At 53.7% G+C, this 24,704-nt stretch overlaps 2 protein-coding genes and 1 long non-coding RNA gene across 8 annotated transcripts in view; 1 reads left to right on the forward strand and 2 right to left on the reverse strand.

Moving 5' to 3' along the window:
- LOC146398355 (uncharacterized) overlaps positions 1 to 12,585 on the forward strand; it is a 246,098-nt gene extending 233,513 nt beyond the window's left edge. For all 3 annotated transcript variants that reach the window (XR_014821618.1, XR_014821617.1, XM_084985733.1), the window contains one exon: positions 6,461 to 12,585. Coding sequence is in view for 1 of the 3 variants with exons in the window: in XM_084985733.1 (XP_084841859.1) it covers positions 6,461 to 6,502 (42 nt within the window). In the remaining 2 variants the exon portion in view is untranslated. The remainder of the gene's footprint in view (positions 1 to 6,460) is intronic.
- Positions 545 to 4,565, reverse strand: LOC146398356 (uncharacterized). The gene is made up of 2 exons (XR_014821701.1): positions 1,990 to 4,565; positions 545 to 798 (listed from the first exon to the last, which is right to left on the reverse strand). It is a non-coding gene; the product is annotated as an uncharacterized LOC146398356 (long non-coding RNA).
- The window catches only part of WSCD1 (WSC domain containing 1), a 33,263-nt gene continuing 13,211 nt past the window's right edge, over positions 4,653 to 24,704 (reverse strand). For 3 of the 4 annotated variants that reach the window (XM_005669148.4, XM_084985542.1, XM_084985544.1), the window contains 4 exons: positions 14,492 to 14,651; positions 13,479 to 13,643; positions 10,337 to 10,537; positions 4,653 to 9,040 (listed from right to left, as the gene is read on the reverse strand). In XM_005669148.4, the coding sequence (XP_005669205.1) occupies positions 8,688 to 9,040; positions 10,337 to 10,537; positions 13,479 to 13,643; positions 14,492 to 14,651 (879 nt within the window). In that variant the 3' untranslated portion in view covers positions 4,653 to 8,687. Of the gene's footprint in view, positions 9,041 to 10,336; positions 10,538 to 13,478; positions 13,644 to 14,491; positions 14,652 to 19,915; positions 20,948 to 24,704 lie in introns of those variants that run through there. The other variant, XM_084985543.1, reaches the window with a different exon arrangement.

The raw sequence follows: 24,704 nt of genomic DNA on the forward strand, positions 1-24,704 counted from the left end.
TGGATATCAGTATCCTTCAGATTTGGAACGTTTTCAGACGTGATTTCTTCAAATATATTTTCCATCCCTTTTTCTTTTCCTTCTCCTTTTGGAATTCCTATTCTGCGTAGTTTGGCCCACTTTATATGATCCCATAGGTGTCTTATATTGCTTTCATGTTTATTCATTTGGGTTTCTGTCTGCTGTCCTGATTGGGTGATTTCTGTTATTCTGTCTTCCACGTCACTAATTCGTTCCTCTGCATTATTCATTCTGGTCTTTATTGCCTTTAGCTCAGTTTGCATCTCTGCAAATGAGTTTTCTAGGTTTCCTTGACTCCTCCTTACATTTTCTAGTTCCTTTCTAAGGGAGTCTGCATTCCTGTTTGTGTCTTCTCTTAATTCCTTGATATTCAGCCTTAATTCCTTCAGGATTTTCACTGTCTCCCTTTTAAACTCAGTGTCTGTCAGACTGCAGAGGTCTCTTTCATTGTTGATGGCTTTAGGTGACTCCTTCTGTTCCTTTAGCTGGGAATGGTTTCTGAGCTTCTTCATCTTGCTTATGCTTTTCTTTTTCTGTGAGTTTGGGGAAGCCAAACTGTGGTCTTGTAAGGCTACTTCTAAGCAAGAGCATCCCTGTATATTTGGGGGGAGGGGTGTTACTCTTTATTTTTGGCATAGGAGTTTGATTATTTGCTGTCTCTTTCTTTGGAGTGGGCAGCATTTCCCAGAATACTCAGTGTGTTTTCAGGGAGAAGGAGGCAGTGGGTAGGGCCAGTGGTTTGTGCCTGGTTGCTGGGCTCTCACCAGCAGCAAGGACCTGCAGGAAGGTGGCACAGGCCACTGCTAGTTGCAGGGCCCTGGGAAGTGGCGATGAGCTCTAGGCAGATCTACAAGGTGGCCAGAGCATTCGGCAGTGGCAGCAGCAGGGTGCGTGAGTTCCCAGGGGAGCGGGAGCAACAGCAGCTTGTGTTTGATTGCAATGCCCTCCTCTGAGGTGACGGGAACCGCAGGTGGTGCCTGTTCAGGGACCCCTAGTGGGAGCGGGCCATGACCATCTCTGGAGTCAGTGATAACTGTGGTGGTTTGCCCCTGCCACCTGTAGATGGTGCATGAAGCAACCCGTCTCACTTAGCCCACATAGGAGGTGCTGTACAGGCTGCTCCTAGTTATAGGATCCTGGGAAGTGACAGAGATCAGGCGTGTGGGGACTGCCCGTGGCATTCAGCAGTGGCAGCAGGAGGGCGGGTGTGTTCCCAGGGAGTGAGAGCACCAGCAGGTGGTGCTCGGTCACATTGCCCTCCTCCGTGGTGCCCTCGAGGTGAATGGGCTGCAGGTGGTATGTGTTCATGGACCCCAGTGGTGGCGAGCCACTCCCACCTCTGGAACCAACCTGGGGTGGTTTGCCCCCGCCTCCTGTAGACCGTGCCAGAAGCACCTCGTCCTGTTTAGCTCCCAGAGGAGGTGCTGCATAAGCTGCTCCTAGTTGCAGGTTCCTGGGAAGGGACAGTGATGAAGCATCCGGGCACTGCCCAGAGTGTTTGGCAGTGGCAGCAGCAGGGCGAGTGTGCTCCCAGGGGAGTGAGAGCACCAGCGTATGGTGATTGGTTGCAGTGCCCTCTTCTTTTCTTTTGTGTCAACCCCTGAGGCGACTGGGGTCACAGGTGGGGCCCACTCACAGGCCCCCAATGGTGGCAAGCCATACCTCCCTATGGCCTCTGAGAGGACCGGTGCGGTCTGTCCCTATCATCTGTAGATTGTGCAAGAGGCACCATGTGGCACTTAGCCCCCCGATGGCCTTGGCCCAATCGAGATGTGCCTACCACCAGTAGCCTGCACCAGAAGTGCCCAGTCTCCCTAAACACGCAAGAGGCTTCTCACTGCCCATAGCCTGTGTTAGAGCTGCTCTGCCCTCTGCGAGCCCGCAGTGTAGGGCGTTTCCTCTGGCGTCCGCCCCTCCTCCTCTCCCTCTTCCCAACTCTGGTGCCTCGCCCCTCCTGCAGGTCCAGACCTTCTCCCCGGTTCCCTCTGCCGTGGTGTTCCCCTCCTCAGCCCATGGCGTACCACTCCCCCCGCCCGTGGCGCCCTGCTCCTCAGCCCCTCAGGCTGTCCCCAGTCCTCTCCCCGGGACTGACCTCCGGAGCCTGGGTCTCTGCGCCCAGCCCCCGCCCGAGCAGTTCAGGCTGTGGTGTCCAGGCTTGTGGTTCAGATGATCTGTGCGGCTCTCACTGTACTTTGCTGGTTTCAGTCCCGCTGCTGCCTTTTTCTCGGCGACTTTGAGGTCCCTTCAGCTCGGCTGATCTTTCCGTCAGTTAGGTGGCTTCCCAAAAGGGGGGTTCCTTTTCTCCTTCACAGCTCCCTCTCGGGAATGCTAGTCCCATCCTGATTGCATTTCTCTCTCTGTTTTTCTGTTGTTCCACCCAGTTATGTCAAGAGTTTCTTGCCCTTTTTGGAGGTTTAAGTTCTTCTGCCAGCATCCAGTTGATGTTCTGTGTGAGTCGTTTCACATGTAGATGTGTTTTTTGGATGTGTTTGTGGGAGAGGGTGAGCCCAACCTCTTATTCCTCCACTGTCTTGCTCCGCCTCCCACTGTCCATTTTAGAGGAGGCCTGACAAAGATTGGCTTCTCAAGTGACCAGGCTCTCATCACCTGTAGTGGTTGGGATGGCTGGCATGTGATTCAAAGGGGCAGCTGTCAGCAGCTGGAATCCATACCTGCGTGCGCGCACACACACACACACAAACAAACACATACATACACTGCTGGGTGCGGGTCCAATAAAGATGCTTATCTATTAATATCTTGGAAGAGAAGAACCCTTCTTTTTCCTGGGATGCTTGTGACTTAGGATGAAAACTCTGGGCTCCTATTCTCTGACAATTATGGTCCTTCTTTCTAATCTCAGTCCTTTATAGAGTTGTATTCCCTCTGAGCAGGTCATCAAGTACTAAGGATGCTTGACAAATGGCCCTTAACCTTGAACTTGGGTGCTCACTTTTTGGTATTCTGGCAAAGAATTAGCCATGAAATGAATGAGGTCTTTTGCAAATGAGCTGAATGTGCACATTTGCCTTATTTCCAGCAACTTCTTGAAGATTTATAGGAATGCAGTACAGGGGCAATCAGGTGGTTTCAGGGAATAAGCCTGTGTTCTGGCCCCAGCTCCCCTACTCATCCTCAGAGCCTGACCTCAGAGGAAACCCGCCCCCATTCCCAGGCTTTTTTTCTCCTCTGTAAAATAAAGGATTTGAACTTGGAGAAGCTCAGTCTCAGAAACTCAGTTTTCTTTCCCCCTAAATGGAAATAAGATCCACCTCACTGAGGCACATGAGGGTGATGGCTGTGGAACTTTGTGACCTGTGAGAACACTATTTACTGTTATTGGTCATCACTGGCTATTGCATTACACCATAGACCTGCCTCTGCAGATGTCTCCATGTGAAAAGAACATCTCAAGTCCTGATGACACCTTGGAAAGTTAAATCATTCAACTCATGTGTATGCTTCCAGCATCAGCTGGAATTGTTGTATTTGTTTGGTATCAAGAGTCCTTATTTTATATAAGCAATTATGCTTGTTATTTGGGCTCACAGGTCCCATGGAAGGAACCAAGATTTCTGCAATGTTTTTGCATCGTACAAGTTCTCAGGAGTGGCCCAAATCCATCTTCAGTCACAATAAGGAGCACTGGTGACAGATAGACTCACATTGATTTCCTGAGACTCTTGGCTTTCTCTACATATTGTATAGACCTCTGGATTATAGTTAGACTTTCCAAGGAGAGTTTAAAGTTAGGGGCCACATATAACTCCCTTTGTCCCTCCAGTTTTTAGCAAGCAGTAGGGTTAAAGAGGTTAAGAAAGAGAAGAGGAATTCTCAGGGGCATCACCCCACTTCTCCGCCAATGGTAGCAATTCTGCTCTGCCCCAAGCTTGCATGTCTCTCTCAGCAAAACCAAAGTGGTAGGGTTAACCCTACTCACCCTCCTTCAAAGGCAGTTTACTGCCCATCAGCTGTCATTTGAACATGTCCCTTGAAGGAGGTCTCACTCCCAATCCAAGTACCTTATCAAGGCATCCTTCCACATGACATTATTTTCTCCAGGAAGGGAGTTACAGGAAATAGAACAGAACCATGGTAAACAGAACCCGACATAGCGTCTGTGAGGATGTGAGTTCAATTCCTGGCCTCCCTTGGTGGGTTTAGCATCTGGCATTGCCTCAAGCTGTGATGTAGGTTGCACATGTGGCTCAGATCTGGCATTGCTGTGGCTGTGGTGCAGGCCCGCAGCTGCAGCTCTGATTCAACCCCTAGCCTGAGAACTTCCATATTCTGCAGGTGCAATTGTGAAAAGAAAAAAAAAAATAACATAGCGCTGATTAAGGATTAAATGAGACAACTTATGTTCTGGGCTGGGTAATTGAAAGGAGTGATTTTCTAAGGATATTCAGTGACTTCATGTACTGACTTAAAAATGCTACTTGTCCTGGTTGACAGAACACAGCTTCCTACTAGCATTTCACACCCACCCCCATTCCTGCACAAAGAACTTCCTCATCCTATAGCTCATTCTTTTCTGAGTCTCCATCTTTACCTACTTCATAGAGACAGAGAATGTGAGAACTCAAAACCCTTTGTACACTGCTCTGGGCTGTAATTAAGAGAAGCCAAACTTAACCCAACCCAAACAACAAAGAGAATTTACTGGCTGATGTAACACAACCATCCAGAAGTAGGGCCGATCACAGGCAGAGCTTGATCCTGTCCTTGACAGTGTCACCAAGGGCCTGGTCTCCTTCCACCTCCTGACTCTCCTTTCAGTTGTCAGCTTTGTGTTGGGAGTGGTTCCCCGCCATGGTCCCCAGATGGCCACCATCAAGACCCAGAATTACCTAGTTCTTTGTTCACATCCAGTAGGGTGGGTCAAAGGTATCTTTACCCAATAGTCCCAGAAAAGTTTTGAAATTCCGCTGGCTCCATTGCCTTAGTTCACATGACTGTACCTGGAAACTCACTGTAGCCAGACAGATGGGATGTGGTGTGGGCTTCGTCCAGGCCATGGGTCCCAACGTGGAATAATGATAGAGACAATTCCAGCAGATCATACGTCCCAAGCCCCTGTCCCCAAACAGACATCAGGAGCTGCTGGGAAAGGAAATGGGGGAATGAATGTTGGGGATGGGACCAGCAACCTCCAGCTCATCTCTCATTTTATAGATGGGAAACTGAGACCAGAGAGGGAAAAGGTTTTGTCTAAGATCACAGCAGAGCAGAGCTGAGACCACGACCCACCCCTTCCATCTGCAGACCCTATACTATTTCCTCTCCACTCGACTTCGACCTTGTTGAGGCCAACTTGCCCAGTATCGAGTAGTCCTCAGAGTGGGTTCAGACCAATCGACTTCCCCTGAAACCTTAATGAGCTGCTTCAGAGGCATCACATTTCAAACACATCCGACAAATTTCCAACCAAAAGAAAACAAACCTTAGCCCCAGTACCTTGGCTGAGTTCTTGCAGCCACAATCAACCCCAGTAATTCCATCTCCCCTCTTGGGGGCCCCTAAGAACCCAGTAGCTCCTGCTACTTTTAAGGGGAAAAATGCATTCTGGTGTGCAAACGTTATCGCATATTCATGCACTCGAAATCTAATTTTAGCTGCAAGAGACTTCATTATAAGATGCTCACATAATTAAGCAGTTTTCTTCCCAGGGTTTAGAAGCCTGTCTATTCTTCTCTCTCATTTACACATCACTGGGACTATCAGAATGAGTTTTAGTTTTTTGAAATTATATATTTTGGTTTTTCCAAATTGATCCACAATGGAAGTTGAAATCCATAAAAATTACATGTTTTAACATAGGTTTGTGTAACTCCCCAGCCTTGCTATTAAAGTTGGAATCTGTAGACAAGCAGGGTTTCCCTGTTCTAGCCTGACTGTTCCTGATGTATCTGTCACACCCAGAGCCTCTTGTAGTCCTTGGCTGGTTGGGACAGTATCCTCTTTACGGGGAAACTGGGAGTTAGAGATGAGACTCAACTTGCAGAGATAAGTGGATTTTCCCAAAAGGACAAAGAAATTGTCCTCCTGTGCATCCCAGGAACAGGGTAACAGCTGCTGAGAACCATCAGCTCACAGGGCCTTAGCATCTCCTCACCCAAAGCTGGTCTGGGAGCAGTGCCAAATGCTGGGTGCCTTGCCATGTGGACTGACTCATCTTGGATGATCCCATCATCCCACTCGTCTGCATGCCTGGCTAAGGTGCACCATAAACTACAAGGCCATCGGAGCAGGTGGCACTGCAGCTGGAAGGAGAGGAGGTATCTAGGCAGCGGGGAACATAGCCATCTATCTACCAGGAGGATGGGGCTAGTGTTGCTGTTCTCCTGACCCTGGGGGTGGGGCAGGGGGGAAACCCAGGGGGGCCATGCCCTGTTTGTGGTCCCTGTCAGTCCTCCAGCCTCTCCTCTTCTCTCCACAGCCTCCTTGGCATCTGAGTCTGCCCCGGAGATGGTCTGGGTAGCCAGGAGAGTGAGGACCAGAGGCTGGGAGCTCATCTCCGGAGGAGGCCAGCTTCCTTCTTCTCCATCACTCAGTGCTGCTGTCTCCTTTGAGACGCTTGTGCTCTGGGACACAGGTAACCTCTGCCCCCAATTCCAAGGCAACGTAGAAACTCCCTGTGGGTGAGGTCAGACATTCCCACCCCCGGCTTTCCTAAACCCCTCACCCTGATTTCTCCTCCTGACGTGTTTGGCTCAGGCTGAGGGAAGGTCAAACCAGTGGACCCCAGCTGAGGTCACCCTGGGCCTGGAGAAACTGCAGAGGGGCGCAGGGGCTGCCCAAGTTCAAGTCCACCCACCTTCCTCCCTTGCAGGGGTCAGTGTACAGCTTAGCTCTCCACAGCCCTCCCAAGACACGAAGCAAAGGGTGACCCAGAAGGCAGTTAGCATCAGCACCTCTGCCCCTCCAGGCTGCGCACTCAGTGGCTATAAGAGAGTCCCCTTCTGTGTTCCTCCCGTCCTCACCTGCCCACTCCCATCTTCCTGCTGCACCGACTCAGACACGTGCCCCACATCCATTCACCTACTTTGTTATCCTTCCCCTCTGCTTTGCTGCAAGAATTTCTGCAGATTCCTCTAGACCACTTCATAGCCTGTGATGCATTTTCTAAAGACCCCATGCACACAGGCTGACCCCCTGAGCCCGCACAGCACACACACTCCTCTGTTACCGGGTTTCTCTCTCATTTGTGACAACCCCTCCCCCACCCCTCTAGACCATAGCGGGAGGGGGCCTCAGGTGTCCCATCTCCTCAGGAGGCCTGTAGGCTTGGACACAGCAGGCTTCACCACCTGCAAGTGCCCCACCCCTTTTAAGTCACATCCATGGCCTGTGGAAGATCTTGGGCCAGGAATCGAACTTGAGCCTCAGCAGTGACAACAATGGATCATTAACTTCTAGACAACCAGGGAACTCCAACCTTTCCCTTTCTGGATGAACAAGGGGGAAAGAGGTCAACGCCACAGAAAGAGAGACAGGGTATGACAAAGAGGCCCAGTGACAGGGAGTAGGGGGTGGGTAAGAGAGGACTGAGAGGGCTGGGTCAGGAGGTCAGGCAGAAGGTGCCGCCACTGCCTCTCTCCCCAGGCTTGTTGATGGCCACGCCACCTCCTTCCTCACCACCCCAAGGACGGACCGCAAGTAGAGCAGGGACCTGTCAAGATGTGTGGAACAATCAGCCCATGACCCTCAGACTCACCCTTCCTGGGTCTGCCCCTGTACACCCAGCCCCCCTCCTACCAGTAGGCCCCTAGGATCCAACGACACCCCCCTATCTGCCCCCCCGAGGCCCAGCCTCTCCTCACCCTCTGCTTCTGTGGTACGGCGCAAATACCCAGCTTTACGGGGACAGTCAGAGAAAGAAGCCAGCCAATGAGCTGCTACTCCCAAGAGCGCTGATATTAGGGTGGTGAGGGGTGCACAGAGCTTGCAGCTGGTCCTGAGGTCGGAGTGTGTGTGTTGGGGGGGGGGGGGCGGTTCCACTCTGCCCGTGGGGCCACCAGCTCATCCGCAGAGAAGGGAGAGGCTGGGCTGCAGAACTGGCGGTGCCTGGCGTCACACCACACACACTGGGATGCAGAGGCGCGGGCAGGAGTGCCTAGCCCGGCAGCCACCGTCTGCAAGCCCATCTCCAGGCCGGGCCCTTGCTGCTCAGAGCCCAGCATGCCACAGCCAAGTGCCCTGACCAGCAAGTCTGCACCGGGCTGGAAACAGGAAACCTGCAGCCTCCCAGAGCCTGGGCTGCATGTGTCTGTGTGTCAGACAGGCAGCCCCTAGGAACACATAACCCGGCGTCTGCGTGCCTGCATCGACATTGGCGTCTCCGAGTCTGGGAGCGCCTGGCACACCCAGGGTGGTGGTTTAGGCGCGTTGATAGGGCACTGTGAGCGGGTGAGTGGCAGGTCTAGGCGGGTCTGGCCAGGAGTGTGTGTTCTTTTGCGTCTGTCCTGTGACTTCGGGTCCTCCTGACTGGGGCTTGGGTCCAGATCTCCTTGCACGGGAGGGAGGCAGCCCCAGTGCGGGCCTCGCCACACCAGACAAAGAAGCTTCCATCCAAGGATCCCCGAGAGGCCCCGCCTAGCATCTGAGCGTGCGCAGCCCCGTGGGGGCGTGGCTCCCAGCGGGGAGGGCACAGAGGGCGGGGCCTATCATCTGGGCACATACTCCCGGGGCAGCCCCGCCCAGTTGTGGTCACGCAGAGCCTGGTCCACGGTCCGGATGTAGCCGTTGATCAAGTCCTTCATCTCCGGGGTGAAGGGCTCCGGGTCCTGCGGGCGCCGGCCGCGCCGCCGGAAGCTGCCCTCCTTGTTGTTCTCCACGCAGAGCAGGCGCTCCTCACTCACAGACACATTGAGGAAGGCCACCATCTCCCGCAGCGTGGGCACCAGGCTGCGCCGCAGCTCCTCATAGTGCACCACCAGCAGCCGCTTGCCGTACTTGAGCCAGTCCAGAACGTGCGAGGACCACCACGACGCGTAGCTGTTGACAAAGTCTGGCCACTCTGGGCGGGGAGAGAGGGGGAACGGTGTCAGAGCTGGGTCCCGGCGGCGCTGCTGGCCTCCTGCGGCCAGGATGCTCCAGAGCCCACTGCCCAGGGCCAGCCCGCCCTGGTCCCCACAGAGGAAGACCGTCTTGGTGACCTCATGGGGGGGAGGGTTATTTTATCAGCCCTAAGGCATCCTGGGAGATGTGACCTCAGGTCCAACATCCCTCAGAAGTGTCCTTGGAAACATACCAAGTTAAGAGAGAGAGGGACTCTGTGTTCCAAGAACTGGTTCTCTCAGAGGGGCTATGGATTCCCTGATCTCTGGACCATCCCCAGCTAGAGGGAGCCCAGGTCTCAGGCCTACAGGGCACAGCAGAGTTAAAGACAACCAAGGCAGGGCATCTCTGTTGAGATGACCCTCCTTCACCTTGATGCTGCCCTGGCAACTCTGCACATCCAGCCTGGGTAAGGGGGCCTAGCGCTGCATGGGGACAGCTGCTGGGCCTCCTGGTGAGACAGATGCTGTGCGGGCTGAATGTCTTGCCCTGGGTCCTGCTACACGGCCACATGACTGGGATGCCTAATTGATGCTTATCATCCGGGTGTGATGGCTGGTTTAACCTGTGACATACAGTGAGGCCACAGATGGGGGCAGCTGCAAACTGTGCAGATGAATCTACTGTGTTTCTTTTCTAGCAAATTAAGAAGTTACGTGGGTTTTTCTTTGGGGGGGGGGAGGGTGAAAATTTCAAAAATCACCCCAACAAAACCAATTTCCATTACTGGGCTATTAAGACACCTCCAATGCTGTGGGAAGCATCTGCTTTCTCTAATCTTCACAATGACCCTATGAGATGGGGACCAACTTTGTTTTTAAGGTGAGAAAACAGAGGCTCACATCTAGCCTGCCTGCCTCATCAAGGAGTCTGCAGGCGGGGCAGGGATGGCTGGGGGGGGGTAGTCCAGGAGGAGGGTGATGAGAAAGGGGAGGACACCAACCAGCCTTCGCTGACCTGGGGTCACACAGCACCAGGAGCACAAGCCAGCCTGGCCTCAGGCCCCTTGTCCCATCATGTCACCCACTCTGCTGGACATAGCTGCATTCCTGTCGGCTTAATTTTATATCACTCTCTGCCCTGACTTGTGTCTCTTTAGGTCATTGCCCCAAGGCTAGAATGTGCATGCCTTGAGGGCAGAGACCATGACCCCTTGAGCCTGGGTCCTCATGCCTTTCCCAGTGCCTGACATGCAGGAGGACTTCAGTAAGTATGTGTCAGCAGCCCCACGCCCTGCTGGCCCCTTTCTGCTCACCTTTGCTTTTCCAGTTCCGGTCAGCAGCGTAGCCCAGGTGCCCGGCACACTTCCTATTGAATTCAGCCACCAGAGACCTGTATGGGTTCCGGATCAGCAGGATGGCCGAGTCGAACATCTCAATCTCTCTCCTGCCACTCTCGTGGGTCTTCACGCAGATGGTGCGCCGGCTCCGCCAGTGGTCCTTCTCGCCCTTGAACCCTGCTCAGGAGAAAGGAGGGGGCCCTTGGAGGAAGGCATCGTGGGATCCCCACTGCCATGGCAGCAGACGAGTCTGAGTCCTAACCCACACCCCTGAGGGAGAGCTGACCTTGAGGGCCCAGCAGAGGGCACTGGGACAGCCTCTGGCTGGCTGGCCCCACCCAAGAAACAGAGCAGGAGATGGTACGTGGGGAAAGATGGGGTCTGCAAGAGAAAGAAGACAAGGCACTTCCCGTAGACCCCAGAGGCCAGGAGGCAGAGGCCTGACCTTGCCCTCTCTCTAGACACGGGAGATATGTGCATCTGGGCATCTTCATGGCTCTTTCACGTGAGCATTGCCAACAACCCTATGAATTGACCACAGCTGCAGGCATAGTCAGATGAAGAGACTGAGGCTCAGAGTGGGTCGGTGACTTGCTCAAGATCACAGAGCACCACAGCAACAGAGCCAGGGCTCTCTCCACATGGCTTTGTGTGTTCCTGTGAGGCCCTTGGAGTCTACCTGCCGCCTCTCCACAGAGAGGGCAGGATCCCCATCATCAGGTTCAAGGGCTGTCAGGAGCTGAAGCCCTATCCCTGACCTTATGCCATGGTCCTCTAACAGGGCCCCGATCTCACATCTATAAAAATCTACCCACCCCTGCAGAGTCACACATTTGTCCACAAAGTTGATAGTGTGCCTGTTCTGTGTTGGACTTTATATCAGGGACAGGGAAGACTTGAACCCTGACTTAGAGCGTACAGTCCAGTAGGAGGATAGCCCAATACAGAGCATAGGGGCTTCTGGGAACAAAAAGTAAGAGGGACTTGGGGAATGTCTTGGGATGTCATAGAAAGCTTCCTGGAAAGATGTCCCCTGAACCTAGTCTCCTGGCCACATCCCAACATAGCCCATGCCATCCAGCTCTGGGAACACACTCCATAAATGTGCATGAGCTTGTCCTGGGCTCTTGGAAACACCAGCGAGTCCCACCCCACACCCTGCTTCATGAATGGTTGGGAAGCATGTGTGTCTACAGTGAGCAGCGAGGGAGTCTTTGATGCCTGGAAAATGCAAGTCTCTTTGAAGTCTCAGGTCATCTACTGACACTCAACTCATGTTTCAAATTCATCTCTGCCATGGGCCAAACACCAAAAGTCTTTGATTCATTCTGTCAAACAGCTGGGAAGTTCCAGGAAAGAATGAGTCAAACCATGGGCCGAGTAAACATGAGATCTGGTCTTTGATACTCTGAGGCCTGGGTGCCTTTTGTAAAGCCTTGGCCTATTTCAACAGCCATCACTTTTCCTTACAACTGAGACCACGCTCACGCATGACAGGTTTGGCATTTTGGCATTTGAGCTCCCCTGAGAATTTCACATGTGTGAGAGACAGAGATTGTTCTGGGTCAGTGGCTGCATCTAACCAGTCCCGCAAGGCTCAAAGCTGCATTGGTACCTCTAAAGCCATTTGGAGACAGTGTCACTCAAGCCAGCAACCTTGACACCTGGCTCCTGAGCCATTGGGCAACTTAGCCATTTGGAGACCAAGACAGCCAGCTGCTGGGATAAGATAAAGGCCTTGCAGATGAACTGAGTGGGTAGCTGCAGCCTGTATACAATAGATGGTTCCCAGGGGACCAGGCCAGAGGGGCCATACAGCGTGCTTCACCTGGTCACTTCACCTGTAGATGCCATAACACTCAAGATTTCTAAGGATGATGAAACCAGGTTATAAAGACACTCTCGGCTTTTTCCCAACCAGCCCAAGATTGCTGTGGGTGACTGCAGAACCCACTGCCAACCTCAGAAAGTTTTGTTTTCTCTAGGATGTTACTGATAGTATCCTCTTTTCCGAAACCAAACTAAGAATTCCAGGAGTTCCCTTGTGGCACGGCAGGTTAAAGATCTGGCGTTGTCACTACGGTGGCTTGGGTCACTGATGTAGTGTGGGTTTGATCCCTGGCCCGGGAAGTTTTGCAGGCCTTGGGCGCAGCCAAAAAAATAAAAAAGAATCCCAGAGAAATTGTTGTAACACTCAACAGAGGAAATATATTTCATCAAATATAGATCCCACTTGGCTTATCTGAGGTTCTTAGTCTTAAGCAGTGCACAGATTTGAGCCATTTTAAAGTTCATTTACTTGACATAATGAGGCCTCTTATTTCTACAAGAGAAAGATTAGAAATCATTAAACGCTTGAAGATTTTTCAGACCTATTTTAAAAAAATAGTATTTTGATAAGCTACCCTTGCCTCAAAAAAAAAAAAAAAGAGCAAGTGAATCTGTTTCCTATAATTATTGAGGGTTCTGAAAATTCAAGAAATGTTTACAGAGAGGGAACCTAAGCCATAGGCTTTTTCCCTTGGACTCCACAACAGATATTGTGAATTTTTTCTCAAATCGTGGTCTAGGGTTGGCTGCACCAGCCTCACCTGGGAACTTGTTAGAAATGCCAATTCTGGAGTTCCTGTTGTGGCTGAGCAGGTTAAGAACCCGACTAGTATCCATGAGGATGTGTGTTTGATCCCTGGCCTCACCCAGTGGGTTAAGGATCCCAAGTTGCCGTAAATTGCAGCGTAGGTCACAGAGGCAGCTCAGGTACACTGTGGCTGTGGTGTAGGTCGGACATGCAGCTAGGATCCCACATTGCTGTGGCTGTGGTGTAGGCCTGCAGCTACAGCTCCAATTCAGCGCCTAGCCTGGGAACTTCCATATGCTGCAGGTGTAACTGTAAAAAGAAAAAAAAAAAGCCAATTCTTAGGCTTCATCTCAGATCAACTGAATCAGACTCTCTTCGGGGGGCGAGGGGTGCAAACCAAGATGTTAACAAGCCCTGGAGGTGAGGCTTATGCACATTCGTGTTTGAGAAGTGCGGCTCTAGTGCTTGACGAGCTGGGCTGGAGAGGCGGCAGTCGGCGCTGGCAGCTGCCTCCCGCCCTCCCCTGTGGCCCCGGCTTACCTTTGTTGTAGAGAGTTCCGTCAAAGTAGTAGCTCCCTGTGTAGAAGCCGGTGGCGTGCTCGATGAGGTGCCGCGCCCACGTGTTCCCGGCTCCTGGGAAGCTCGACAGAGCCACGAACACTTTGGATTTGGTGGGCAGGAACCTCCGGTCTGTGCACCGGGTGTCTGCAAGGCCGGCAGAGGTCTCAGTACCGCCCTCCACCGTGACTCTCAGACTCACCTTCAGAGCCCCCTAGACAGGAACCGCGGATCCAAGACCCCCACTTAACAGATGGGAAAACTGGGGCCCAAAGAGGGGAAGGGATTTGCCACCTGGACCTTGGCTGCTCCAATCTGTGACTGGCTTTCTCGAGCCCAGGGATGACAAGGCCGCCCAGGGTGAGTCTGGTGGGAATAGCGTTCCATGGGCCCCCAACCCCTACTCTGTCCCCAAAGCGGTCACAGCTGAACCTTCCTGGCATTGCTCAAATATTCCAGATTCCACAGGGGAGGCAGGTGGGTGTGGCAGGCAGAACAATGCCACACGATGAACCAGGGCCAGGCTGATGTCAGGCAAGTCAGCTGTCTGCCTCCCCTTCCTCCCCCAGAGCTGCTGCAGGAGCATGTAAGATCCTCAGGGCCTGTGCTGGGTCACAGTAGGTGTTGATAAAGGTGACAGTAACCCTGGGAGACTCACTGGTCACTGGTCCCGGGTTGGCTTAGGGAGGCCCCCGTGGCCAGTGGGCTGCCCTGCCCATCATTGTCCCTCTGGAGCCTGCCTCTCCACTCCTCCTCAAACCACCTTCATCCCCAGCGAGACTCAGATAAAGGTCAAGTCTCTTTAAACTGTGTCTGGCCTCCAGGGATGGTAGAGGCCTCCCCATTGCCCTTATCCAAGGCGGGACCACCCCCCAAGCTGCCTCCCCACCCCAGGACTGCATATTCAGTGCAAACCACCAGCCCATGTGCCAGAGCCTGCGGCAGCCACGGGAGGAGGGCCCTGCACACCTGCCCACCTCTGGGGTGGAAGTTACCTTGCACGGGGGTCTGGTAGACCTCACAGTACTCTGCGAGCCTCTGTGCCTCGGACTCCTGGCCACACAGCGAGCTGTCCACAGCATCCCGCAGGTTGAACTGGGGGGTGGGGTAAGCACAGTAGCACTCCCAGCCCCTGAGCACGGCCAAGGGGAACTCCTGCCGGGGAAGGAGAGAAAGAGGAGCATCTCAGGTGAAGGCAGGGGCCCTGTCCCCCAGGGCTCAAGCACCAGGCGCATGTGGGGTGTCCTGCCAGCTGTGTGGGATCAGCACGGGTATCCATCCATCCTGCCAGCACTGGGCTCTGGGCCCAAACCCAGGGGAGACAAAGCTCAATGAGACAGGACCTCTGCCCTCCAGCAGCTCACCACTGGCTGGTGACAAATTGGCAAACATAGCACAGAGCAAGCGGTGCCATTGCAGAGGAGTGACTCCAGCAGGTGGACTGGAACAGGTCTAGGGGTCGTCAGGCACTCCAGGTGGGGGGGGGAGCCCGTGAGTGAACCTGTGTGGTCTGAGCGGGACAGAGAAGCCCACCCAGGGCAGCTTGGTGCTCAACAACTTTACCAACTGACTGTAGGATCCCAGCAGCCCTCTCTGGAAAGAGGCTGACCTGCCCCCCGGTTCTGAATCCTGCTATGGGTCAGGGGCAGGGCTGGTGAGACCCTCCAGGGCAGCCCTCCAGGACAGGAGGGTGGAGCGCTCTCCCAGGTACTCAGTCCGAGGGGCGGGGGCGGGGGGGGGGGGCTTCCGGAAATCGGAGGGGCCCCGACCGGGTTAGTCCTTCACAGATGTTTTCCTGTTTCCCTCTGGAGAGGCTGCGCCCACCACACAGTGGCGAGAGCTGGGCCTGAATATGAATGTGGGTTCATAGGCTGGGTCACCCTGAACCTCTGAATTTCACCAAGGGTAATAAAGCCCACTTTGCAGAGTTCCCACTGTGGCTCAGCGGTAATGAGCCTGACTAGCATCTGTCAGGTGGAATCCATAAACTAGAGGGAGAACAAATGGTAGATGTAAAACAACCATGCCATCAAGATCCCACCCAGGCTCCAGACACGATGACAGCTACCAAACCAACAGGATACAGACTCCAGCGGGGATGAAGGCCCAGGACCAAGATAATTTAAGGTGCTGTTAACCCTCAGAATAAACAGAGTCAAAGGAATGTTAAAATTCACACTTAATGACCTAAATCCTCCTTCCCTGTTTCCCAAGCCCCCTTCCCCTTTCTCCTTTTGATTCTGAGACCTATCACAGGTAATCCTAACTATAAAAAAGCCACTGCCCAACAGCCGGGAGCCTGAGTTCTCTCTGCTTAGTGCCTCCGGCCACTCTGTTGGTTGATAAACCTGCTTGCGATCTCACTGCTCCAGCCTCTGTTTCTCTCCACTCTGCCGTCCTAACAGTATCCATGAGGGTGTGGGTTCCATCCCAGGCTTCCCTCAGTGGGTTAAGGATCTGGTGTTGCTGTGGCTGTGGTGTAGGCGGGCAGCTGTAGCTCCGATTCTACCCCTAGCCTGGCAACTTCCATATGCCATGGGTGCGGCCCTAAAAAAAAAAAAAACCGCAAACCAAAAAAAAAAAACCACTTTGCATATTGGTTGTGAAAACTAGATGAGAAAGGTGCAAATGCCCAGAGCTGGGCCTGGCACACAGGAGGCGCTTTCAGAGGAACAGGCCATCCATCAGCCACTGCCACCCACCTCTCCCACACATATTTCTTGAGCACCTACTATGCACAGGGCGGGAGGTAGGACGCTCAGCCCCATTTCAACTCTGCCTCTTGGTGCATCTTGCAGACAGGAGATGCAAGGCTCCCCCAATGCAGACAGGAGCGGAGCCTTTGAGTGTGTGCTCTGGGGAGGGAGGGAGGGAGGCAGTGGGCGGAGAAGGCTTCTCCCGGGCGAAGGGAAACGCTGAACAAACCTTTTTATTTTTTGCCCACAGCAAAAACCTCATAAATAAATAAATAAATAAAAGAAAATCAATAGCGTTTTCCAAGCATGGCCTGGCAGAGCGAGGATCTCGGTGCTCAGAAAAGACAATGGATGGTGTCACCCACTGGGGAGGGGGAGGTAGAGGCTGGGGGAGGGGAGGCTGCCCCCAGGGGAGGGCCTTTCTCCTAAGCACAGGCAGGAGGCTCTCCCAGATGCCCTGCAGCCCCCAGGAAAGCTCTCCCTGCCTCCCACCTCCCTCCTCAAGGCTCAGGGGCAGCTTTGCCTCCACCAGGAATTCCACCAGGGTCCCGGCCTGTCCCCTCACATGTGAGGTGCCACGTGAGGACAGGAGAGAAAATGCTTTCACTGTCCTTACATTACCCCCCCCACACACACACACATACCCCCTGCTTCCAGAGCTCAGCATTCCCTGGTGCCTTAGAAAAGCCTTTAACTCTTCCATGGGACCCCAGGCAAATCACCTCCCCTTTTGGAGCTTAAGTTTCTCCATCTGTACAATGGACCTCTTCCTTGGGTCGGCCTGCCTGGAAGGGTCGGAGATCTCATTTCTCTCCTCTGGGCACTGTGAGGGCCAGTGAGACCAGGACACCTGTCCCCACCCCTTTCCCGGACGAGGCTGGAGGCGCAGATCTCTCCCAGGTTGGAGGCTGGGGCAGACGGTCACTCTGGGGGTCCACTGGGGAGAAGACACAGCACCAGGCTTATCATCCAACAGACTCAGATGCAATTTGAGTCTCCGTTTAACATGTGTGACCTTGGGCCAGCGGACTCTGTTTAACATGTGTGACCTTGGGCCAGTAACTGCTTTGACTGTCTCATCTGTCATCCAAGAGCAGTAATATTCGCGCCACAGAGCGCTGGGGAGCTGAAAGGAGGTCAATGCGCGAAAAGGGCCCAGCCTAGTGCTCGCATGTGGTAGGTATCCCCATATTCTTTTCTCTCAAGACAACTTTTGACTGCATCTGTGGCATATGGTAGTTCCCGGGCCAGGAGATCAAATTCGAGCTTTAGCTGCAGCAACACTGGATCCTTAACCCACTTTGCTGGGCTAGGGATCAAACCGGAGCCAAGAGACAATGCCGGATCCTTAACCCACTGTGTCAACACTGCAACTCCCTCTCTTCTCAGAAGACTTTAAACGGTACTAGAGGCGGGCTCCAGACCATCTGCCAGACACTCAGAGTACCTGAGAGTTTGGTTCCCAGAATTCCTCACTTTGGCTTCCCCTCCAAGGCCCCAAAAGCTCAGGATCAAGCAAAGGTGGGAAGCCCCCCCACCCCCCCCGTAGCATCTGAGGTCCTTAGTCTTGATCAAACACATAAAGAAAAAAAGCATTGTTTTGAGGACTCAGTGGCCATCACAGGGCCCTAACTTTGGAACCAGGGCCCCCTCAGGCACAGCTGCCATCACTGTCAGAACTGCAGTGATATCCAGCTCTGGCAGCTGGGGCCACTGGGCTTTGCAGGGAGCAGACAAAAGGCTGACAAGCCCCACTAGTATCTCTGGCTAGATTCCACCCACCTGGGCCCGCCACGTCATTTCTCAGCGGAAAGCCAAGTCTGTGTCCTGACCCTCGATCAGAACGCCACTGGCTTTCTCGAAGCAAGTGCTCCTGTTGATGTCAGTTAGTGAAAAGCCACCACAAGAACCTCTCCCCTCGACATCCATCCTCCCCCACAAAGCCCTCACCCCGCTTCGTCCCAGAGCAACACCTCATCACAAGGAGCATCAGAAGCAAGCAGCCCGGGTACTGCTCGGAGAGCACACAGCTCTCCAGGTCTGTGTCCCCCACACTTCTCTGTTATGGCTGAACTGTGGCCCCCAAATTCATAAGCTGATCCCCTAAACCCTAATCTCTCAGAATGGGGCTGCATTTGGAGACAGGGCCTTGAGAGAGGCAATTAAATTAAAACAGGACCATCAGGATGGGCCCCCGTCCAATCTGACTGATGTCATGTCAGAAGAGATCCGGGCCCAGACACACAGGCAGAAGCCCGACACAGGGAGGAGGCGGCCATCGGCCGGCCCAAGAGACAGGGCTCCCAAGAGCCCAACCCTGCCAACACCTTGATCTTGGACTTAGAGCCTCCAGCACCGACAGAAAAGACACTTCTGTTGTTAAGCCACTCAGCAGTTGTGGGGCTTTGTTACGGCAGCCAGAGTAGACGAACACCAGTTCTCTTACTGGTCCATGGTCACTGTGGTCTCACTGCCACCTCAGGGCCTTTGCACTTGCTGTGCCCTCTGCCTGGCATGTCCTGCCCCAGCCACCCTCGTGGCTTTCTCCCTCACTCTCTGCAAGTCACCTCTTCCCTGAGGCCTCCCCGGCCACCCCATTTCAGGTGGAAACACCCCTCTGCCGTCACCGGTATACTCAGTCCCTCGCTGTGCTCTGTACTTCAGGCTTCCTGGTCTAACCTACCTTCCTGGAATGCTCGGACCCCGAATGTCCCGTCCAGCCTAGCAGGACACACAGCTTCCTCGGCCCTTCCCAGTCACACCCCGCCCCCCCACCCCAAAGTCCGAGTTTGCTCCGTCTCTTCTAGAATGGCCTATAAATAGAAACACGTGGCGCATATTTTTGTGAGTCTGGTTTCTTTCAGAAGAGTATCTGTGAAGTCCACCCCTGTTGTCTCATGTGTCAGCAGACTGCTCCTTTTTATCACCGAGTATTATTCCGTGTGTGGACATAACAGTCTGTGGATTCATTCCCTTGATGGAGCCCTGGGCTGCTTCCAGTTTTTACCTATTATGAATAATGCTGCTCGGAACATATTTTGACAAGACTTTCAGTGGATACACGTTTTCATTTCCCAGGGGTAAAGACGGAAGGTCCCTGCTTCATTTTTCTCCACGGTTCTCGCCACCATTCAACATTTTTACTCTCTATTTTACCTATTTACCTGGTTCACTATCTGCCTCTTTCCAAGAGCACAGAAGCAGGGGTTTTGTGTGTCGGGTGTGCTTTGCTGCATTCTCGAAGAACAGTGTCCAGAAGGGGGTGGATGCTTACGGAATGTTTGATGGATGAATCAATGAATGAATGAATGAATAAGTGAACGTCCTTTCCAGATCTCAGCTCCCCCTAGAGTTGTTGGCTGTGGACGTGGACGTGAGCCTTCTGTCATTCATTTGTGCCCTGGGCGTGAGGGAAGCAAGCCTGGTCCATCTAAGCAAACCCTTCTCGACAATAGGACCGCAGGGGGCTCTGCTGTCCTGGGATTCCTGTTCAGACAAGATCATTTCACCAATATCACGAAAAAGGAATTGTGCTCAGGGCCGGCTGGCTCTGTCTCCCTCCCCAACGGTAACAGCGCAGCTGATGCTGAGGCCTCACAATCTACATCCCAGGGCTGAGGCCAGGCTGCCCCCACCAGTGACCCCCCCCCAACCTTTTTGGCTTCCTTGAGTGGATTAAAGTGTCAAGTTTCCGGGTGTTTGCAGCGCAACAGGAGAGCCGCAGACAGTAATGCGGTTTTATTTACAACATAACCTCTTCGGCAACATCACTGGCTTCTGAAAACACAGAACAATTTTCAGCCTCTTGGGGATTCCTAAGACATGATTTCCATAAAAATTAAATATTGATGAATCTTATCTCTCTGCCGAGCTCCCTGCTCCCCACACCTCTACCCCAAGCTCCAGTTGAGAGAGAGAGAGAATGAACCAAGAAAGCAAGGCAGAAAAACGGGAACGCGGATGTGGGGCTATTTCAAACAGATGAGGAGCTCAAGAGAGAGCAGCTTGGCCTGTGTCGGAGGGCGGGACAGGGAGCTCATCCTAATTCCCTCTGTTCCCGGCACCTGGGTGTCCTGCACGGGGGCTCAGGCGGGGGCTGGCGCTGCCATCTGAGTAGGCACTCGGTCCGCAGCCAGGGCACCTGAGGGCACCTTTCTCAGGATCTCCAGGATTACCCAGAACGACAAAATCCTCAGGGATCAGAACTCTTCGGGTCTCAGAAGGGGAGACAGAGGCTTGGAGCAGACAGCCCGTGACCTCTGACCGTTAGGGTGACAGGAGAAATCAACCTCTAGACTCCCCGCCCCAGGCCTCGCCACACACCACACTCAGCCCCTGGAAGGCGGACACAGGAAGGCGGTGGATCTGGGAGGACATCCAGCAACCAGCACGGAGGTCAGCTTTGACCCCAGGGCAGCTCCCTTCACTCCAGACGCAGAACAGGGAATACTCCAGACACCAAAAGGAGAGGAGATGCCCCAAAAAGGGAGCTGGGGGAGGGGGAGGGGTTGACTCTCGCTTTTGGGCCAACATCAGGCTGCATGTGCATCCCTCCACTGATGCTGTAACCAGGCACGTGTTTCCCACTGGCCTGATGCCCTGGAGTCTGTCTGCAGGCGGCGGGCTGTGGTTGGGAGGGCCAGCTACGGGAGGTGGACCCAGCTCAAGGCTTGTCATCTGGAATCCCAGGCTTTGAATCCCACTTGTGTGACCGTCAACAAGCTCCTGGGCAGCTGGGAACCTTGGTTTTATCATCTGTGAAAGGGACAGAGTTTTTTTTTTAACAGCTGTACCTGCCCTGGGCTAGGGGTTGAATGAAAGCGGCTGTTGAGGCCTTAGCCACAGCAACCTGGATACGAGCCACATCTGTGACCTACGTACACCACAGCTCACGGAAACGCTGGATCCTTAACCCACTGAGCGAGGCCAGGGACCAAACTGGCATCCTCAGGGACACTATGTTGGGTTCTTAACCCACTGAACCACAGCAGGAACTCCAAGGAGCAGAGCTTACTCATTATGGAGCCAGAAGGTGTGAGTTTAAGTGTTCATGGACTGAGTCTTGATTTCTCCAGATGTAAGGGCAGATCCGAGGATGGAATATGGTTCTCTCTTGGTATCTGCTGGGGATGGTTTCCAGGACCCGCCGCAGATACCAAAATCCACGGATCCTCAGGTCTGCGGTTCTCCACCTGTGGGTTCTGCATCAGCTCCCCCAGTGGGTGATGATCTGTACCGTGGTACAGATTTATTGAAAAAAAAGTGCATGTAAGTGGACAAATGTAGTTCACACCCATGGTTGTCAAATACTACTATTACTACTGGTATTACTATTGCTATTATTCAGGTGCCTTTCAGAGAGCAGGCTCTCAGCAAACTGGTTGGTCCCAGTCTGGGGACAGCTAAATGCATGGGGTGGGGGCAGGGCCGCTGGTCCATCTCTCTGCACCCACTCTTCCCCATGGGAAGAGCTGACTCACTAGCCTTCTTCCAAGGTCTAAGACGCTGCCTCAAGACAGTCTGGGGAAAATGTCAGAGTGCCTCCGGGGCCCCTTGGGCCATGACTCTTTGCAGACTGGAGCCCCAGACAGCAAACAGAGGTACTAGTCATTTACAAAAAACAGACCCTTCCAGACCCAAATGAGACAGGCAATTCCGTGCCCTGTGCATCTATCCAGATCCAAGTGGATGTGACCAGAGCCACCGCCCAGCAGAGAACAAGCAGGCCCTCAGCTGATAGGTGCCTTTCTGTCCCCCAGGCAGCCGGGCTGGTGCCTCTAGGAAATGGACAAAGAAAAAGCCTCAGAAGAAAGGTCGATGGGAAACATCCGAGTGATTCGTATTCTGTATGAAGAACCTGTCCACCCAAAAGAGGCTAAAAAGAGGGCAGGCAGGAAGCATAACACCTCTTTTTCCCTCCGATGCCTTTCTGGGCAGAACCACTAGCAGTTGCCGGAAGAACAAACCTCAGATCACACGGCATAGTTGCTGGTGAAACTTCACACATTAGAAACCTATCCGCAGATGGTGTTAAGATTTCGCTCATCAGCCCCACCCCCGCAAACGGCCTATCTACTCGCATACCAACACGGGGCTTCAAAATTAATTACCCCAGATCCCAAGTGGTAGCAATGCAAACATCTAAGCTCATTCTCACCTCCTGTCCAAATGAGGGAGGTGACAGGATCTGGGGTACCGAGAAAGAGCAGGCTTTCCTCCATCTCCAACACGATCGCAGAAAATTAGAAATGATCGTTTTTACTGTGTCTAAAACACACTCTATTGGTCAAGTCCCTCTCGCTGGCAGAGAGTCAGACCATTAAGATGCTGATATGGCTCACGATGTTCTTTCCCTGTCAAAGCACACGCCAGGAGCTCCCCAGACCCATTTTAACTAAGTAGCACAGACAGTAGAGATTTTTATCAGGAGCCACGAGCAAACCTCAGATGATGCTCAAAACTGGGGCATGGAGCAAGGAATGCTTCCGCTCTTCTCCTGCGTCCAGGCCCCGCCTCTCGCATCTGCTGCTCCTGGGCGCCCCCTGCCCACCCAGCTCTAATAAAGCCTGGAGCTCCCCACCCCTGATTTAGCTCAGCCCCATTTAACATCCTGCTGTGAGCATTTTCCACCATAAAAGTCTTTGAAAACATTTTCAGTGGCTGTATTATAGTCCACTGTATGGCTGCAGCATAATGTAACCAATTCCCCATCCTGGGACATTTGAGCTTGTCTTGCAGCCAAATTAGCATGAGATGAAGCTGCCACTGGGATGTCCTGCCACCTTAGTGCCACCAGCCTTTCTGGAGAGGAAGTGCTTGGCACTTCAGCCAGGATCGTACAGCCAGATGCACCCCCCACCGCCTCTCCCCAAATTCACCTTGTTCACTCACCCTCATCGTCCAGGAGAGGAGAGAGAAAAGCATTCCGGCAAATAGGTCTCCCAACCCAGACTCCCTCCAGGACCAGGCCAGGCTCAGCTGAAATTCCAAGTGATTCTGGATCTCCCAGACCTCAATGCTGGTGCCGGAAGTTGCTGCTTGCTCCTCATTAAGAAGTTGGAGAAGGCAGCTGACGATCCTGATTCAGAGGCGTGGGGACTGTGAACAGGGCCTAGGCATGGCTGAGCCAAAGCAGTCCTGCTGGCCCGCGGGGACAGGACTTCTCAAAAGGTCCCCACAGGGGACCCCTGGCAATGTCTGAAGGTGATCTGGGTTGCCGCAGCCCAGTGGCAAAGTACTGCTGGCGCACAGCGGCGGGTAGAACCTGGGGCTGCTGCTCAATATGCTACAATGTACGGACAGATTTCCAAACAATTATTTGACCCGACATGTCAACAGTTGCAAAGATGAGAAACCCTGCCCTAGGCTGAGGTCAGGGCCCCAGCCAAGCTCACCCTGGGAGCCTGAGAGCTGATGGGAACCATCCAGAAGGACTGAGTCTGACTCACACCAACAACCACAGGGCAGGAGGAGGGAGAAGGAACCGAAGGCTCATCTGTTGGAAGCACGACGTCTGGGCAGCAACCTCGCCCTACCTGGACCCCCAATTCCAGGACCAGGACACGGGTCGACTTGGGTTGCCATTTGGCCAAGGCATCTCCAGGGGTGCCCCGAGGACCACCCACCCTGAGGCCTCCCAAGGAATCCACAGAGAACACCCCCTCACCGCAGAGCTGTGAAGCCCCACACCAGTCCCACCCCCACCTCCCTGCCACACCATCTGGAGCTCCCTCTTATCACTGAAAAGCATCTGGACTGTGAGACAGGCACCGCAGGCCCGCTGCAACCTGTCCCGCCCTACCTCTGCCACGGCACCGTGGAGCCCTGCACTCTGGGCAGGCTGGCCACTCTCCCACCACCCCACACGCCCAGCTGCTGCCTAGTTTTATGCTGTGCTCCTCAGGCCTGTCTGCCTCTTGACACCGTCCCACATCCTCCAGCCCTCATCTCATCCTTCTCCCCAAGCCTCCTGCACCTCTACCAGGCTCTGACCTTACTCTGTGGGGCGTCAGAATCCCCTGGCTCCTGTCTTCACCCGCCCAGGGGTGAGCTCTACTGAAGGAAGGGGGGCTGGCATGCTCCGGGTCAACAGATGTGTTGGCTCCTGTCCCACTAAATGTGTCCTGGCAAGACCTGCTTTCAAGTTGAAAGCTGGAAATAGTGACCCTGTTCCTCACAGCTGCAAAACCCTGTGGATCCCTGAACAATGGGACTCAAGGAAACGGCCATGGCTCCAGCCGCATCCGACGACACGGGAGGCCAGGAGGGAAGCCGAGCTGCCAGCACAGATTCTGACGCCTGCAGGCAAAGGCTGTTTCTGAGAACCCTGGACGCCCTCTCTCCTTGTTCTGTCTGACCTGAACAGTTCTCAGCATTGCTGGCCAGAGCTGAGCAGGTCACCTGTCCTTGAAACGCGTCTCAAGGGCAGAGGTACAAAGCCCTAGGACACACGATGGCAGAAGGTCCCAAGAGCCCACAGGTATCTTTAGGTACCTGCTCCGAGGCGAGCCTG

This window comes from Sus scrofa, chromosome 12 (genome assembly GCF_054392235.1).
Source record: "Sus scrofa isolate SSC_HxYL_T2T_F1_AM1 chromosome 12, Sscrofa_HxYL_maternal_Yorkshire_Landrace_v2.0, whole genome shotgun sequence".
NCBI classification, from domain to species: Eukaryota; Metazoa; Chordata; class Mammalia; order Artiodactyla; family Suidae; genus Sus; species Sus scrofa.